The sequence below is a fragment of the Parasteatoda tepidariorum genome, chromosome 4 (genome assembly GCF_982258835.1).
Source record: "Parasteatoda tepidariorum strain Cologne lab strain chromosome 4, Ptep-v5.0, whole genome shotgun sequence".
In the NCBI taxonomy this organism is placed as follows: Eukaryota; Metazoa; Arthropoda; class Arachnida; order Araneae; family Theridiidae; genus Parasteatoda; species Parasteatoda tepidariorum.
Genome location: NC_141758.1, coordinates 59,404,440 through 59,421,341, shown reverse-complemented (window position 1 = coordinate 59,421,341; position 16,902 = coordinate 59,404,440). Strand labels below are relative to the sequence as shown.

At 29.6% G+C, this 16,902-nt stretch overlaps 1 protein-coding gene across 1 annotated transcript in view; it reads right to left on the bottom strand.

The window, feature by feature from the left end:
• Positions 1 to 1,339: 1,339 nt before the first annotated feature.
• The window catches only part of LOC107443305 (uncharacterized), a 28,994-nt gene continuing 13,431 nt past the window's right edge, over positions 1,340 to 16,902 (bottom strand). Inside the window, exons 4-8 of the mRNA XM_016057127.5 lie at positions 16,641 to 16,898; positions 14,875 to 15,033; positions 11,011 to 11,157; positions 7,335 to 7,459; positions 1,340 to 4,529 (exon numbers count right to left, since the gene is read on the bottom strand). Of these exons, the coding sequence (XP_015912613.2) occupies positions 2,976 to 4,529; positions 7,335 to 7,459; positions 11,011 to 11,157; positions 14,875 to 15,033; positions 16,641 to 16,898 (2,243 nt within the window). The 3' untranslated portion in view covers positions 1,340 to 2,975. The remainder of the gene's footprint in view (positions 4,530 to 7,334; positions 7,460 to 11,010; positions 11,158 to 14,874; positions 15,034 to 16,640; positions 16,899 to 16,902) is intronic.

Here is a 16,902-nt window from a genome sequence, read left to right as displayed (position 1 = left end):
ACCTCGCCAAATGCAATACAATCCTAGATATTGCAAATAAGATTGTGTTTTGAATTATGTAGCTATGCAGGGATGATTGTGAGCCCAAGTCAAAATTCCAGAAAATTTCTTGAGTTGAAAAAAAAAAGTTTAAATTGAAAAAAATTTAAACAAGTTTATTTTTCATTTTTCTCAATATTTCTTAGTTTACTTAAAATATATTTACAATTTTACACATACCTATACCATTTACACATACCTATGACCTGGAGAAGTAATTAAAATTTACAAATATGTCTTTTTTTTCTTGAGTTTATGATTATAACAACTATTTACTGATAAAAAATGAATATTAATCATGATTATAAGCTTATATAGTATCTCTCTGGCTCTCCCTTACAAACAAATAAAATAAACTGTGTTTAAGTTCCAACTTTGAAAATTTGATTTCCGGAAACTTCTGTGATCAATGATTTTTTTAAACCTCTGGACCTTCAATCTCCGGAAACTTTCGGATCACTGTTAGCGAAAAATCCGGAAATCCGGATTTTTTCCGGAGCACAATCAGCCCTGGCTATGAGACATTAGTTGAAATGTATACTTTGAAAATATCGATAGGTTTTAGTGGTTTTGCTCTCCATGCAACGCAAATGCGGGTTCGTTCCATCTTAAAGTCCTCCACAAAGGCAAATTTCTTCCAATACTTAACCCAGGGGTTTTTTGGATTGGGTTCAAAATTACAAGGCTACGGAGTTGAAATTTGGTGGTAACAAATTCACAATTGGGTCAGCTGTTCAACAAAGGTTAGAAAATACAATGTAAAAAAGTAGATCCGATTTGATTATTGGTTTTTATAGCTTATGTTTTAAATTTTAATGACATTTTTAATTATTATTATAGGAAATGTTCCGTATAAGTACCAAACAGACAAAATAGTGTAACCAAAGTGTACACAACTCGAGTTATTTTATACTTCATTCTTATTTGTAATACCAACAGAATGCCTCAGTGGTGTAATTTTTCATACTTAAAAACTTATGATTGAACATGAATGACTAAGTTGATAAAGTTTTGCATTATAAACCGAAAAATATATTGCTATTAAAAAGGGGTTCTGCTTGCCTATTTACACTTACAAATATATATGAAAAAATAGCTTCATAGACTTTTCAATAATTTTAAACTACTTTTGTAATTGGTTACTGTTCAATAGACAACCAAATTTGCGTAATTGCAAGCCGTAAATTATCTTAATCGCAGTTATAAAAAATGTTTTTAAAAAATTGTATACTTAATGTTAAAAAAATCTACATAAAATTCTGCTGTCATGTGGGAAATGTGGATTAAGAGAAAAAATATCTGTGAAGCTCTAAAAAATTATTTTATAGCGGCATTAAGAAAAGGAATCTGCTTATTGATGGAAATGGTTATGGAGGATTTAGAATATTTCTTGTCACTTCAAACATTGTACGTGGATAAGCATTTTAGAGTAAGAAGGACACTTTCTTTCTCTGTCTTGTTATAAAAGTTGAGCTATACAGTTATAGGCTATAACAGATGAACAGGAAAGGGTGGATGATTATATATATGAATATTATGTTTAATTGCTAAAGGACTATTGAAGAATAGGCTGTGTTAAACAAATAGTTATGATCCAGATCCAGAGGTGTGCGGAGAAGCAATTTAAAGTTTCAATTAGTACAACTTAAAAAACAACTGTTTTTTTGTGCGTTCAAGAGTGTGCAAAAAATTAGATTTCATACAATAAAATTTGGCAGGTTTGTAAAAAACATTGTGAGAAATGTGGAACATTATTTTATTCCATAGTTCCAGAAATGTTAAAATTATAGTATTACACAAATATTGTCAAAGTGTTCACATTTAGCTATTTGGCAATGGAAAAGCTCACACTGCATTTCATTTAGCTTAAAAATTATTGAATTTTAATACGTTTGAATACTTACATTCTTGCATGCTAAAATTATGAAACATAGCAAGGTATAATACACCTTTAACAAGTTTAGGATTTTCATTATCAGAATATATACTATTTATATATTTGCAGAACATTTAAAAAACATTAACATTTTAACAAAGCTACAAAATTTTTTGACACATTAAATAAAATATTTTATTTATTATTTTTTTTAAAAAAAATACTTTGTTTATAGAACAGAAACAAAGATGGCAGTGAAATAGTCCAGATGACTATTGAACTGCAGACCTCAATCAATTGCTTAATTGTGAGTTGAGCAAGTCTATTTAGCAATTGGCGAAGGTCTGAAGTTTAGATAAATTGCACTTTTAATTGCTTTGCCCTGTGGCAGAATTTTTTTTTGTCTTTCTGCGACAAACCTCTCTAGCACTAATATCTCTCTGCAAGATACTTATAATACCGACAAATGTACATGTTACTAATCACTACATGTTACTAATACATTTCTTTTCCCTCCGATGTGTGTGAAAGGAATCTTTTGAAAAATGAAGTGAAAATTTTGTCATATAATATACGTTGTTAAATAATAGTTCTGGAGGGGAAAAAAATTTTATGAAAATTTCAGTAGAAAAGAAAACCACAATTTATCTTACTTCATTATTCTTTATTTTTCATTATTCCTGGCTAAGAATAGAAAAATCATGAACATTTCTTTCCCCTCCGATGCGCAAAAAAGGCAGCTATTCTAATATAAATTTAGAGAAAATTAATAAAAATGTAGCGAATAAAAATTCGAAAATTTCTGTAGAAAAGAAAACCAAATTTGTTTTACTTCAAATTCTTTCTGCAAGAACTCTGTAACCGTGATTCTGCCACGGGGTTGCTTCGTTAAGTAGATTTAAATATATTGCTATGACTACAATAAAAAGTTCTGACAACAACGAGCTAAAATATTTTCACAAAAAATTTGTTACATAAAAACATTTCATAGTTAAAATCTCTTAGAAAATCTTAACCTGTTAAAATACATTTGTAAAACGAAATTCAAAATACCACATTATCATGGGAGTCTTAATTTTGATTTTACCAACTTGCCAATTCCCTCATCCATTATCAGTTCTTCTAATGACCATCTTTGATGAGGTTTACCAATGGAGTGAACTAATATATACCAATTATTTTTATAGTCTTTATCACCTGACATAAATATATCTTTAACTCCAGACAATTTTTTTAATAAATCAGAAAGTTCGTCCATGTGATGTGTGATAACATCTTCGATTTCTTTTGGTATTGAAACTCTTATTGGGTCTCCTTCTTCACAATCATTAGCAGATTCTAACTCATCATCCTTTTCGTTCGATGTTAAGGTATATATATTCCGTGTCACAGCTAATGTGGCGTAGCTTTGCAGAGCAAGAGATTGCAAATTTAACCCTCTAAAGCCATCGCAGCTGGCTGATTGTTCGCAAACACCAATCTCATCTACAACCTCAGCGGCATAAAACTTCATGAAATCCAGTATTAACTTCGTTGGAGAACAGGATGCCTCACACTCGCAGATACCAATCCTTCGAATAGAGCAACATGTTTTTCCAGATAACTCTCTGAACTTATTGAGGATTCTTTTGTGGCAATGGATGCAAAAGCGTTCTTCTGCAGACATTGTCAAAATTAAAGAAGATTTAGTGATCCAGTTCCCAATTATATTCCTCAGTATGAAATAACAGTGACACTCATCAGACCTTATTTGTATAATTCTAGCAAAGCTCTCATTCAGACTTTCATTAGATGCATCAATAAATGAACTTTTAGGTACGATAGGAGATTCTCTAGTTTTTACAACTTTTTCTCTTAAATCACAAAGAATATCTGAAAGAATCCAGGGAAAGCTCAAAACGGATTTGTCAGGGTTTCTATAAGTGACAACGTACCATGCAGATGCCCTCCGATACCTGATTTCCTTCCAGTCCCGTCTGGGTGTGCGGTTGGTGGCACATTCGCTGTCAAAAGATTTTTCAAATTCATATCGATAACGTTTAATGGCATCCTTAATATATGTTTTAGCAACTGAAAGTGCATTGTCACGATCATAACGGTTTTCATTGTAATCATTCATTCGGCCTATGTAACCAGACAGGACTTCTGCTTCATTTCGCAAACCATACTTTTTCAAAATGTTTTTTATCCGTTTAACATATTCTCGTCGATGAATTTCAGCAGATTCTTCATAATTTTCGTATCCAGGATACACCAAGTCTTCATCAAAGGCAATTTCCTGATTGAATATATCCACTTTACTGATGCAAGCCTCTAAAGAGCGTGTAACTCTGTATAGAAGTCCTAAAGCTCTCTTTGATTTATAACTGTTTCTATTGGAGCCTTTTTCCATGAAATCTGGGTACAATTTAGGCTTCTGATTTGGTGTGAGGTATTCTGTTGTGCCAGACTTTGCAAAATCAAGGGCTCTGGGATATTTTTGAGCAATTTCAGAACAAACTTTAGAGAAAATGCCTCTGTTGTGCCAATCAGCCCAAGCAAGATAAGCATTGGCCATCACACCAATATTGTCATTTTGTATATATTTGGATAAAAAGTTAACCATCTCTCTAACCTAAAAAATTTTAGCATTTTAAGTTTTTCATAGATATAAAACAGAAACATTTACTTTTATCTTTTAGAAAAACTTACTAAATAAATAATAAAATTTTTTGGAAAAAAGCATGATTATTTTCTTAAGCCTGACAGTAAGCATTTCTCTTTGAATATACAAGTTACAAATTTTAGCATTCTTGAAAAGTGGGGGGAAGCTTTATGTCCTTAAAATTTGAGTTCGCCGCGGGCTTAAGGTTGTCAACCCAAGTTATGCTAAAAAAACATTGCTAGGAGCATTGAATAGTCTCCAAAAAGTCTCCTTTTCCTGAAAATAGTATCTTTTACAGCCTTTTCAGGCAAAAAAAAGTAGCCATAGTTGCCTCAGGTCGAAAATAGTTGCAAATAGTCGCATTTTAGTCACCTGTGGCAACCCTGATGATTTTTTCCAGCAGTTATTACAGTAGACTTCCAAATAGTTTTCAAAATCCAAATATTTCTAATATGACATTATTAATGCAAGGGAATTTTTAATCATTAATTTAAGTCATTATACTTTTAAAAGCAACACTACACTTGCGACAGTTTCATTGTAAATTCATGTGGTCTAACCAATCATTCTTCAGCAACAATTGCTAGCTAGTTATTAAAATCTTGAAAAGTAAAATAGTATTAGGAAAAGTGCATTTAAGTAATCTCTCTTCAGGGCTGCCATTGGAAGAAAACAAGAATAATAGTAGCTTTAGTTGCATCATATATGAAAAAAAGTCTCCTAAATAGTCTCCAAGATATATAAAATAGGTGCCAACATCATATCCTCCTCTAACATAATTTTAATTATTTGTGCTATAAAAGTATAAAATTCAAATATTATGCAGTTAGATACTCATATTTTATAAAAAAATGTACGTTTATTTGTGGATTTACCAACAATATATAGAATGCTGAAGGAACTGCTGTAGAAAACTTCCAAAATTTTTGAACATTTTAAAAATATCTATTTTTAGTTTTATTCTTTATGAGGCATAAGGCATCAGATATCATATAATAAACAATAGTTGTAATTAAAAAAAAATATTGAAAAAAAAGCTAGAGACTAAAGATTTTAGGCATTATAAAAAATGAAGTAGATATCACCTTTACTTTCATATATGAATTTTTTTAACCTTACTATAAAATAAAAATTTAGTATAAAATAAACAAAATCTGCATTCTAAAAGTACTTGAATAATTTTCAACAATAATATGAAAGGAAAATTATTACATAGGTACAAATAAATTAAAATTAAGAATTTTATGATTGAAAATGAAGTGGGAGAAAACACACAATGTTGTATAAAATGTAAAATTTATTATTTTTTTAACATTTTCTTGGGGTTTTTAGTATAGATATCAATTAAATTTGCTTTCCTTTTATGAACAAGTTTATCAATTCTAACCGATTCAATTTCATGTTCTCTCTCTGTTACTCATAATTTTTCAGCAGCTTCATGAGTTAAACATGAATTGGCAAGCAGACACAGAAGCTGACGTACTAATAAGAAATCATGTTCTACCGTGTTCTGCTCCTCACACCCCCATTCAAAATGAATGAATTGAAAAACAAGTACAGTTGCAATACTTGACCTTGAGTCATTATTTTGCTTTATTTTGCTGTCACTATGCATTTTAAAAGAGGAATAGCAGAAATTAGAGGATTTAAAAAAAAAAAAAAGAAGGATATAATGGGGGGGGAGGAAGAGTGCAGAAATAATAGAAAAAGTAAGGAAAATATGACGTCTGCGGTCCCTGCAAACTTCAACATTCCAAATCGAACCGAACATCAAAACAAACCGATCCAAAATTTTAATTACTTGTGGACCCTTATTCTGTCACACTACGCATAAAAACAGCGAGTTTTATTTTTATCTGCTACAGAACTTAGGAATTAGGAATTTGAAACTCTAATTTCCTTTCTCGGCTCTAATTTGCAGCTGCTTAGTTTAGACATTTGAAGAAAAGAAATTGAAATATTGCAATTTAATTCATCTATCAAGTTTTTATTTTGTTTACTTTTCCTAACTGAAGCATTTCCAAATTTAAAGCTTATTAAAAAAAATTGCAATCAGAATTCGACAAAACGAATATCACCATTACCTTTTTTCTATTGTAAATAGCTCTAAAAAAATTAACTACCTATTTTGCGTAATCAAAGACAATTCGTTTTTTATTTTGCTACTTCGTTCAAATTAAAAGAGGGGGGGGAAACGTAATCCTCAGAGATATTACATGAGCAGGAGGAGCATTCACGCAGTGTGAATTCCATCAATCTGATTGGTTAAACATGTCTGTCTTGCTTTTGACATCAGTGATGAAGAATAAAGTTTGGATAAAACGAAAACGCGCGGGGGGAAAGAGGGAAACTCAAGTTATTCTTAATTTTAGTCGCTAATTGGCTTAAAAAAGTCGCCAATTTTACGCAACTCATTGCAAATTTAGTTGTTTTTACTCATATTTCTACTATAATAGACGCCCTAGTTGCTATTGCTTGAAAATAGTCGCTTTAGTAGCCTTTTTAGTCGCCAATGGCAGCCCTGTCTCTCTTTGACATACCTGATTGCGGCAATTTTCTGTTTTTTTTTTTTTACAGCAGTTATTGCAACAGATTTCCACATAACTTTTTAAATCAATTATTTAATATGTTATTACAGAATGTGAATTTTCACTTTTTGTTTTAAATTTAAAATACAACGTGTTGAAATAAAAATGCCATATTTTAGCAGATTCACATGATTCTTTCATAGGATTTCCTGTAACTATTAACCTAATAAAATTTTCCTAAACTTACGGTAATAGCTCCGAAGTGTTTCTTTTCTTCATTTGGTGGATAGTTCATTGGCTTACAGTTATCTCGTTGAAATATTAAATCCGGATGCCAAATGATAACGTACTCATCCCCATCCAAATCAGAACCTATAACATTTCAAAAATATATTAGTATTTAAATTTTAAAGAAAATAAAAAACTTTAATATTAAAAAGGAAGTAATTTGAAAATAAAACTAATTTTGCTTTGGTCAAAACTAAAATGGAAGACATAAAACTATTAAAGATGTATTAAAGTCAATTGTCATCTGTTTGCAGTAATAATTTAATTAATGGTCAATATACCTCATCAAAGGTGGAGTAAGCCATATTACCACATCATCCGTTTGCAAGAGAATGAATCTTTATAATGCAAAATTGCAGCCTGCAAGCAGTGTAATGCCACAACAGCATTACGTGTTTGGAAGAAATGGACACAAGACAAAAGCCTCGCAGTGAGGCATGCAACAGCACAACAACACAAGATGAGAAACACCTGCATGTCTGTGACAGACCATACAGCATTCTCTTGTGCAGCACAACATTGGACGTATTTTGTAGTCAAGCTCCACAGTTTGTCGCATTCTGATGCAGTATCAACTGCATACAAGGGTTCCTCTATGCAGGCTTCTTCTCTCTCATAATCATAGATGTCACCGACTTCAAAAGGCTTAGAAATTGTGGCAACAAATTGTTTACTCCAATGAATATTGCTACAATCTGGAGTACAATGATGGAAAAGTACACTTCAGACATTACAGAGGGGAACATCAGCTTTCACCAAGTATTATCCAACGCCATACCACACAAATGCCTAACGTTATGGTGAGAGGAGCAATTTGGTGTAATTGCCGATTCCATAGGGAATTTTTGGCAACTTCAACAGTGATCGCTTCATAAGGGAAATTAAGCAGCCATAGGTTCACTCCATTTTTGATTCGTTATGACTTCTGTATTTCAGCAGGACTCATTCATATTTTATTTTAAAACCTTCGTCAACGAAGGTTTGGAGTCAAAATAAACCCCGAGAAATTTGACTTTCTCCGTGAGTTTCAATTTATGGTCCAGGTAGTATACCTAGATCAAGATGCCTTTTTTGTGTGAAGGCTACATAGCTTATCTTAGATGGATTGACAGATAAATCTGATTTAGAACACCATCTAGCTACTTTTAGAAGTGCATTATTCATGATATCAGAGATTGTTTTACCATGTTTACCTCTGACAACAATGACACCGTCATCAGCGTACCCGATACAGGGTATGCCAAGATCAGTTAACCGAACTAACAAGAAGTCCATAACCATACACCATAGGATAGGGGACAAAACCCCTGCCTGGGGGCACCCTGCGATTGCATGCACTTTCATGCTTGCACCCAATAAAGAGGAACAAATATACCTAGAGGATAGCAAATTAGCTATCCACCTGGTAATTATTGAGTTTATGCCTCTGTTCCTAAGTGCATTGATGATAGGCTCAAGAGGGACTTCATCAAATGCACCTTCAATATCAATGAACTTATTTGTGATTGATTTCTTGATAAACAGGGGTCACTCGGCTGGCTGGATTACAACTGCCGTTCTCATGAACAAGCGTCCAACACCCTACGAAGCAGTCTATTCTGGCCCCATACTCATGCATATTGTTCCAAGACAGCAGAAGTCTTCTTCATTGTACATCAGATTTTGCTTCTTCCCTTCTTTGACTTGTTTATTCTTCTAATATGTCGCCCATTGACCATCTAAGGATTGCATTGCCTAGAGACTCAATCGTAGAGCAGGTGGGGCGCACGGTAAGAATGAAGCTTGACATCAAGTCAAATCCATATGAAATGCAATTTCTCAGGATTACATTCAAAACCTGTATGATTCAATTAACTTACGTGTAACGGGCTTTTATCACTTAGCGTGGTGGACACATAAAACATTGATTTCAGACTTTCTTTTGTTTTGTAAATTTGATCGCTTATTTGTACCGTTATCAATAATATCTTGAATAAATTTCATCAATTTCTTCACATTGTTGTCAAACATTAGTGCATTTTGTGTCTTTATTCCAATTCATTTATGTTAAAAGAGGTCAAAATCACAGTTAGCAATAAAAAGGCAATAAATTTTGCTATTATAATTAAAGAAACAATTATAACTAGCATTGAATCTGACATAGAGCTGCGATTGAAATTTGAGAACTCTAACTGTTCAAGAAGTTCTCTTAACTTTTATTGATGGCAAATTATACAAGTCAATATAAATTCTTTCTGTTGCAGTTAGGATACAATTTAAAGATATATTGTTATCAAGTAAAGAGCTTAGCAACATTTAAACGCTCTTACTGGTTGGACAGTGGTTGAAATCTTGATTGATAATAAATTATATTAGGCTATAATATAAGGATTAATTTTCTTTCTAGTTGTAATGAATAATATTCCCTCAAAGCTGTGTGTATGCCTAGCCATGCTCAATATTGTGAAAAACTGGGCACTAACTTTTGAAATCCACAAATACATTTTTTCATTAATATTAAAAAGGCAATGCTATAAATAATTTATAATTTTTTTTAAAAAAATGAGAAAACAAGTTTTTAAGATACTTTTAAAATGTGTGCTTGCTTACTATATTTGTTGCATTTTTATATGTTTTCCAATTTGATTTCTAAGAAAAATGTAGCTCATTGTAGACGATGTAAAAATTGAATATTCAGGCCTGTTAGGATTATTCTCGACTGTTAAAACTATTATAAGTATCTTTTTTTGGGTAGAGGGGGAATATTAATATAAATTTTATGTGATTTTTAATTTAGAAAATATTTTATTATATAAATACCAGCTTGTCCTTTTTGTAAAAAAAAATTCATTTTGAAATGTTTATTTTCTAATAAATTTCAGTTAAAACTATAGAAAAAAGCTTTTAAGTTGTTTATCAAATTAATCATTTTTTGCTTGTTTGCTTTTTTTGAAAAAGAAATATGCACAGAGGTTGCCTTTTAGCATGCCTTCAATTACTTTTATAAGCTGCAAATCTTTCTCTTACTTCCATAATGAGAGAGAATGCATTTTAAATATACTCATAAAACAGTACGAGAGGATAATTTAAAAATTTTTGAGCATGAAATTCAGTTATTACATAATATTACACATTTTGAGAAATATTTTTGAAGTAAATGCCCTTTCAAAACTCAAAGTGACCTTTTCAGAGAGGCTCCTTTTTATTTTTGCGGAGAATTCAGAGAAAGCGTAAAATTCATTCTTACAGCAAATTACAATAGATTTTTTTTGTATTATGTTTATTGTAATTAAAGTTAGATTTAAGCCAAACGTGGTTGGTGGCATTTCAACTTCATTATTTATTTCTGGGAAAACTAAAGAAAAGGTGAGACAAATATTATTTTTAAATTATAACTTTAAGACAAAATCGAGTAGTCTTTATTAATAATATTTTCTACTATAAATTGCCTGAAATGCCTTTTCTATTATAAATTGCCTTTCATTTTGACTAAAAAGTTCCACTTACAAATATCAGTCTGTAAACTTAGTAATAAATATTAAATATGTAACGTGTATATTGAAAACAATGTCCTAGTCTAATAATCATTCATCTCGAGTTGCATTTAATAACATGAAGAATGATGAAAAAGAGAATAATAATTGTCAGTTACAAACCAGCCATCTCATCAGGATGTGGTCGAGGTCCGTGAGCAGGAAAGACAATGCAATCTTTTATGTGATGCAATTCTGGCACATCAACAGCTTCTAGCTTTCTAACATCTCCAGGATGCATACAAGGATTTTTAGTGACCACAATAGTTTCTAAGAAAGCCAAAGAGGCAATTTTATTAAATGAACATTAAAGAACACATATTTATCTGTCTTGTTCTTTTTGAAGGGAAATTAATGTTAACAAAAATGAAAATAGAAATTTTATGCAAAATAAAACAGTTATTTAAATTATATTTTTAATAATAACTACAGAGTATTATTTTGAATTAACAGAGTGAGAAAAAGACAATTGAAATGAAAAAAGTCTGGACAGAGCAAAATTTTCAGCTATTAGTGATACTTATAAATTAAACTTTTTTTTAATATTCAAACTTACTTTATGGGTAAATTTATAGGGCATCTTTGTGCTATTTTGGTATTACTGAAAATAAAGTACTACAGCATAAAACATCAAGCCATTCCTTATTTTCAGAGAAGCATAAAAAAAAATGATAAGCTTGAAAACAGATATATCTTAAAAACATGTCATAATTCTTCATTAGAAAACAAATATGCTTTTAAAAAAACTAGAATTTAGAGTCTCATAATTATCTATAGTAATAAAATAAAGAGTTTGTATGCGTATGGGTCTCTCTTTTATGACGAGAGAACTGTTAGTGAAATTCGGACATCAGCTGCTAGGGGAAGCTTTAGCCGACAATCCTTGAATTTGTTCACAATTTTAAATTGATTATTTTGTTAGAGCCGCTTAAAAAATAGAATTGTTTTATTAGTTAAGCATCGGCCATTGTTTTAAATTAAAGTAAAAGTTTTATTTTAACAAACATAACAAGAAGTTTTATTTTAACAAACATAAGAGCAGTGATGTTTGCTAGTTTATGGCTGTATTTGTTTAAAAAAAGGAGTAAATTGCAGGTTCTTCTGAATATTTAATTATTTTTCATATGTTATGTCAGATAAACTTAATTAAAAAATTTAACTGGGTAGCATAGGCGATCAACGCCATTAAATTAGAATTTCTAAAGTTAAATGAAACCATGTGCTTATTTTTTTAATACTTATGCTTTTAAAAAATGTTTCAAAAATAATTTAAGCTGCACAATAGTTGAAAGAATAAAATATAAGTTAAGTACTAAAAAGAAAAATTTAAAAATATAATAATAATAAATAACATAATAAAAAGCAAAATTAAAGAAATGTTACAAATCCCTTTTGGAGAAAATGAAAAAATTATCATATTTTTGATACCAATGAAGCTTAATTAATTTTGGAAATAAGTACTAATTGAAATGAAAAAGAGCTATATACTAAAAAGCAAAATTAAAGGAAAAAACCGTAGTAATTTGGTTAGGAGAAACAAGTGCATAATTAAATTTGGTAATTGTTTTTAATAGAAATAAAAAGAACAAAATAAATGAAGAAATGGTACTAATTAAGTTATATAGAATGCATTACTTTAGTCAAATTGTAATATAGAAAAATAAGAAATATAGGCAGAATATTTAGCAGGCAGAAAATATTTCTTCTTCCAAAATGAGCAAAGTCAATTATTATTAAACAGAAGTATGCTTTTTTGTTCAAAATTTAGTTGATAGTTATGAAAACAAATTAAGTTTAAAATCATATGAAAGAAAATCACAGTAAACAAAAGTGAGAATTAGAAGATAAAAAAAAAACAATAATAAAGCAGTAATATGATACATTTTTTATGTTAATTGACACATAGAATTTCTTTGATTTAGATAGCAACTTATTCAAGGTATATATTATAGGCTTTATAGGTCAATCAAACTATCTAGAAAATCAATAAAATTGATCATGTTTTTCGTTTCAAAATTAAATTTAAATTTAATCATCTATTATTGATGTCACAAAAAATACAAACCATCAGCCAGAAAATATTTATTCTGTTGAAATGAGTAAAACTGAAGAATAATAAAGCATTGAACATTTAAGGAAAATAAGGGTTGATGAAATGCGATCGCCTAGTCTCCTCTAGCAAGGAGACTAGGTTGAGAATTGACATTTGAATTGAAAGAATTTTGTTTTAATTAAAACATATTATAAAATATAAGGCAACCTGAAAGCTATGTACAAAAGCTCTATAAAAGTTTTGATTAAATTCGAACGGTTTTAAAAAAGTTTGTTTTAGTTCACTGCCACTAGGTAAAATATTTCAAATAAACTTCAGATGCTGGAAGGTATGGAGTAGTAACAGTTTTGATTTAAAAACATCATGATTTTAAAGCAATGACCACAAAAAAATAGGTTTAAAAGACAATGTGATTTTGTAACAAAATTAGCCAAATCTTAAGTGTGCAACAAAGAGTTCTTATTCAAATGTGCAATTTGAATTAATTTCTGCTGCAGTAAGTAGGATGACAAAAGTTATCAGGATTTTTTAAAAAAAACTATGCAATACTCTGCAATTTTTAATTTCTGAAAAAGCATATGGATTTCAGATGAAATCAAAGCAAAATTGAGCCTGTCAAAAGATTATCACGTAAATGCACGATTTGAAATTACTGTGAAATGCTCATACTCATTTAACAAAAAAATAAGAATTTTTTTTTTTATTCATAGCAATGGTATAATTATCATGCAAAGTCCGTGATTTAGAAATTTCCCATGAAAATTCTTTGGGTCCTGTGGTCTTGAAAATTTTGGCAAAGTTGCATTCCAATTTAAAATTTTTGAAAAAAAAAAAAAAAAACCCCTGCTATAAAAGAATTTATTATGTGAAATCACGAATTCTCGGATAATATACATACATAACTATAAAAAAAATAACACTTTGAAATTACTCAGATTATTATTTTCATATACTTACAATAAAAAAAAAATTCATAATATTTTATTATGTTGTAGTAAGTAATTCATTCATTTGTAATAAGCATTCCATTTGATTTTCATGCATGGATATATTCAATAAAATTTCAAATTTGGCAGAAAAAATGAAAAGAAAAACTAGAGCTGTGGGGGGTGTTAATATTTTTACTGGCTTTTTTAGATTTTTGCAGCCTTCTTTACTTTTTTAGATTTTTGGAGCCCTGAAAAGAAGCATTTCTCTTTTAATAAGTAGTTGATACAAACACATCAGCTTGACATATGTAACATAATTGCTGTACAAAAATGGAAATTTAAAATTTTACAAAAGTAGTTAAATCAATATTTTTTAAATTAATAACCATAACTTTTTATTTAGATTGCAACACTTTGAAAAGCAGAAGCTATGAATGAAAAATCTACCAAAAAAAGTAATGTTTGTCTTTTTAAAATCAATCATAAGCACCAAAACAACATAATAAAATAAAAAATGCCTTTATTACTAGCTTCAAATTGATCTATGCAAAGTAAATCAATCAATGTGATTTCAATTACATTTTTAGTCCCTTTCTTGCTAACTGCATATTTCACAACTAAATTTTATATGATTTCTAAGTGCTACAGCATCCATGGTAGCTATAAGAAAAAAAAGCACTTACTTAACTTATTAAATATATATAAACTTTCTAGCACATTAAAGGACACAATAGGTTTTGTAATTAATAATGTAAAAAATAATTTAAGTTAAAATTATTTTTTTAAAAGATGACTAATTTAATTCCTTAATTTCTGTTTATATTTCTTAGAAAAAATTACAATCAATTAGACAGATCTACAGCTTAAAATTTCTGACATTAATTTTTATTAATTGGTAAAAGATTTTTTGTATTACATTGAAGTGATAATGAGATTTTAGGATGAAAGATTTAGTTCCATATAAAATATTTGTAATGGTAATTTAGAGAATTAAGTGCTATTTACCAGTCAGCACATGAGTAGGTGAGTTCTGATTGCCAATTTCCTCAGAATATTGTACAAATACTTCACCATAATTCAGAGTACCAGTTTCATCAATAACTCCCAACATATTTCTTCCAAACTTGGGTGGAATAAAAATTCTAGCTTTCGAACGCAGTTGATCTAAAAAAAAGTACATAAGTAATAAAAATAATTATTTTTACAGAAAAAGAAAGCTTAATCCTTATTCTGTTTTCATCATCATCTATTATTATTATTCTATATTAGTTCCAAATTCGTCAGTATTTTTTCCTGTTGCTTAAAAGTTTAAAAAGCATTTCTATTTCATTACTTAATTATTAAATTAAGTTAACTAAATTTTATCTAGTTATTATTTTCGGTTGATTAAGTTTTTATTACATTATCGCAATAAATAAGTTAACTTAATATTAATTAACTAAGTTTCGTTAATTAATTTAAAAATTATTATTTACTTAAATTTTAATCTGTTAAATTCATTATTAATGAAGATTGTTTATTCGAAAAAATTTATATCAGAAGGCTACTTAAAGTTGATAATTAAGAATGTTAAAGGCCTGCCAGTGACTAAGACAATGGCGTTTAAACCAGCGATAAAATCAGAGAAATAAAATTATCTTTGCTATTTCCGAAAGAAAATTAAGCCAATTTTAAATTGGTCCTCATGATCAGTAAAATTTCACGAGATTTTTCAGTTCGATTTCAGAGGAGGGAAAATGAAGTCTGAAATTGTGAATCTCTTGCAAACAGGCAGCAGAGTTGCACTGTGAACTACACTGTATAGTAAAAAATACATAGCAGAAAAATTATCTTTAATATCACAATTTTTACATTGGATTAATAATGCACGCCTTGGTTATACATACATTTCATTTTTGATAATAAAAACAATTAAAGATTTAATAATAATAATAAGATTTAATAAAACTAATTTACATGCATATAAAGAAATGTTTTAGAAATAAAAAACAATTTGTAAACTGAAACAAAGTATAAAATTATTTAAAAAAAATACATTGCTACTTTTTTAAATTAAAAACTAAACATGGATTGACTAGAGGCCGAATTCTAAAAAATTAAATTTCGGTATTTTTTAATTACTGTTTACAAAGGACTTCATAAGAAAAAGTATTTTTTTTTAAAATAAAGATTGGGGGAAACAAATTTAATATAATGAAGTAGTTAGTTATTGAAATGCAAATTACAACAGTTAAATAGTTCGGTTTCAAAAGGAATGCTAAAATCACAACCAAATCAACAAAACAAAAAAAACTCTTATTAATATGTCAATATTTTTCCTTAATAGAATGCCTTTAGAACAAACCTAAATGTTTAGCGATCGCAAAAATATTAAAGTCTAAACAAAAATAATTTATAAGAAACAATGTGAATTTGTATTTTAAAAAAACCAAAAGGTGCAAAAATAAAAAGGTTAAATCCCATTCCACATTCTGAAGCTGGCTCCAAACAAAACCTCAATTTCTAATTTAATTCGTTCAAGGCCACTCAATATCACAAAACTGATATCTTCCAGTGTTCAGAGCTAGAGAAAACTAATAACTTATAACACCAGCAGCCTAGATCAAAGTTCTAATGTTTCAGACAGAAAAAAGAAAACACTACACGCCTGTGTGCCGAAGTATGCACCAAACCACTATTTTGCAATATATGTCACAACGCCCTACAGTTAAATGTTTTACATTGCATAAAGTTTAAATAAAATTAACTTTGAGTCTGAACGCAATACTCACCAATAGCAACTGTATATACAGAAAGTAAAAGGCGGCGAAAAAAAGGTTCCTTCGTAAGACAGATGCCAGACTTTAACAGCTTCTTATAAGGAAAATCCAGGCCTGTTCTGTTAGCTAGTAATATATGACTTTTTCTCTCGTAAATGAGAGAATCGGTCAAGTCCATGACCATTTCTTTTTGAAGCTTTAGAAAAACATTAGCTGAAATTCCAAGCTGCTCCAGAAGTGAAATTAAAGGCCGGTTCAGGAAAAGAGCTCCTAA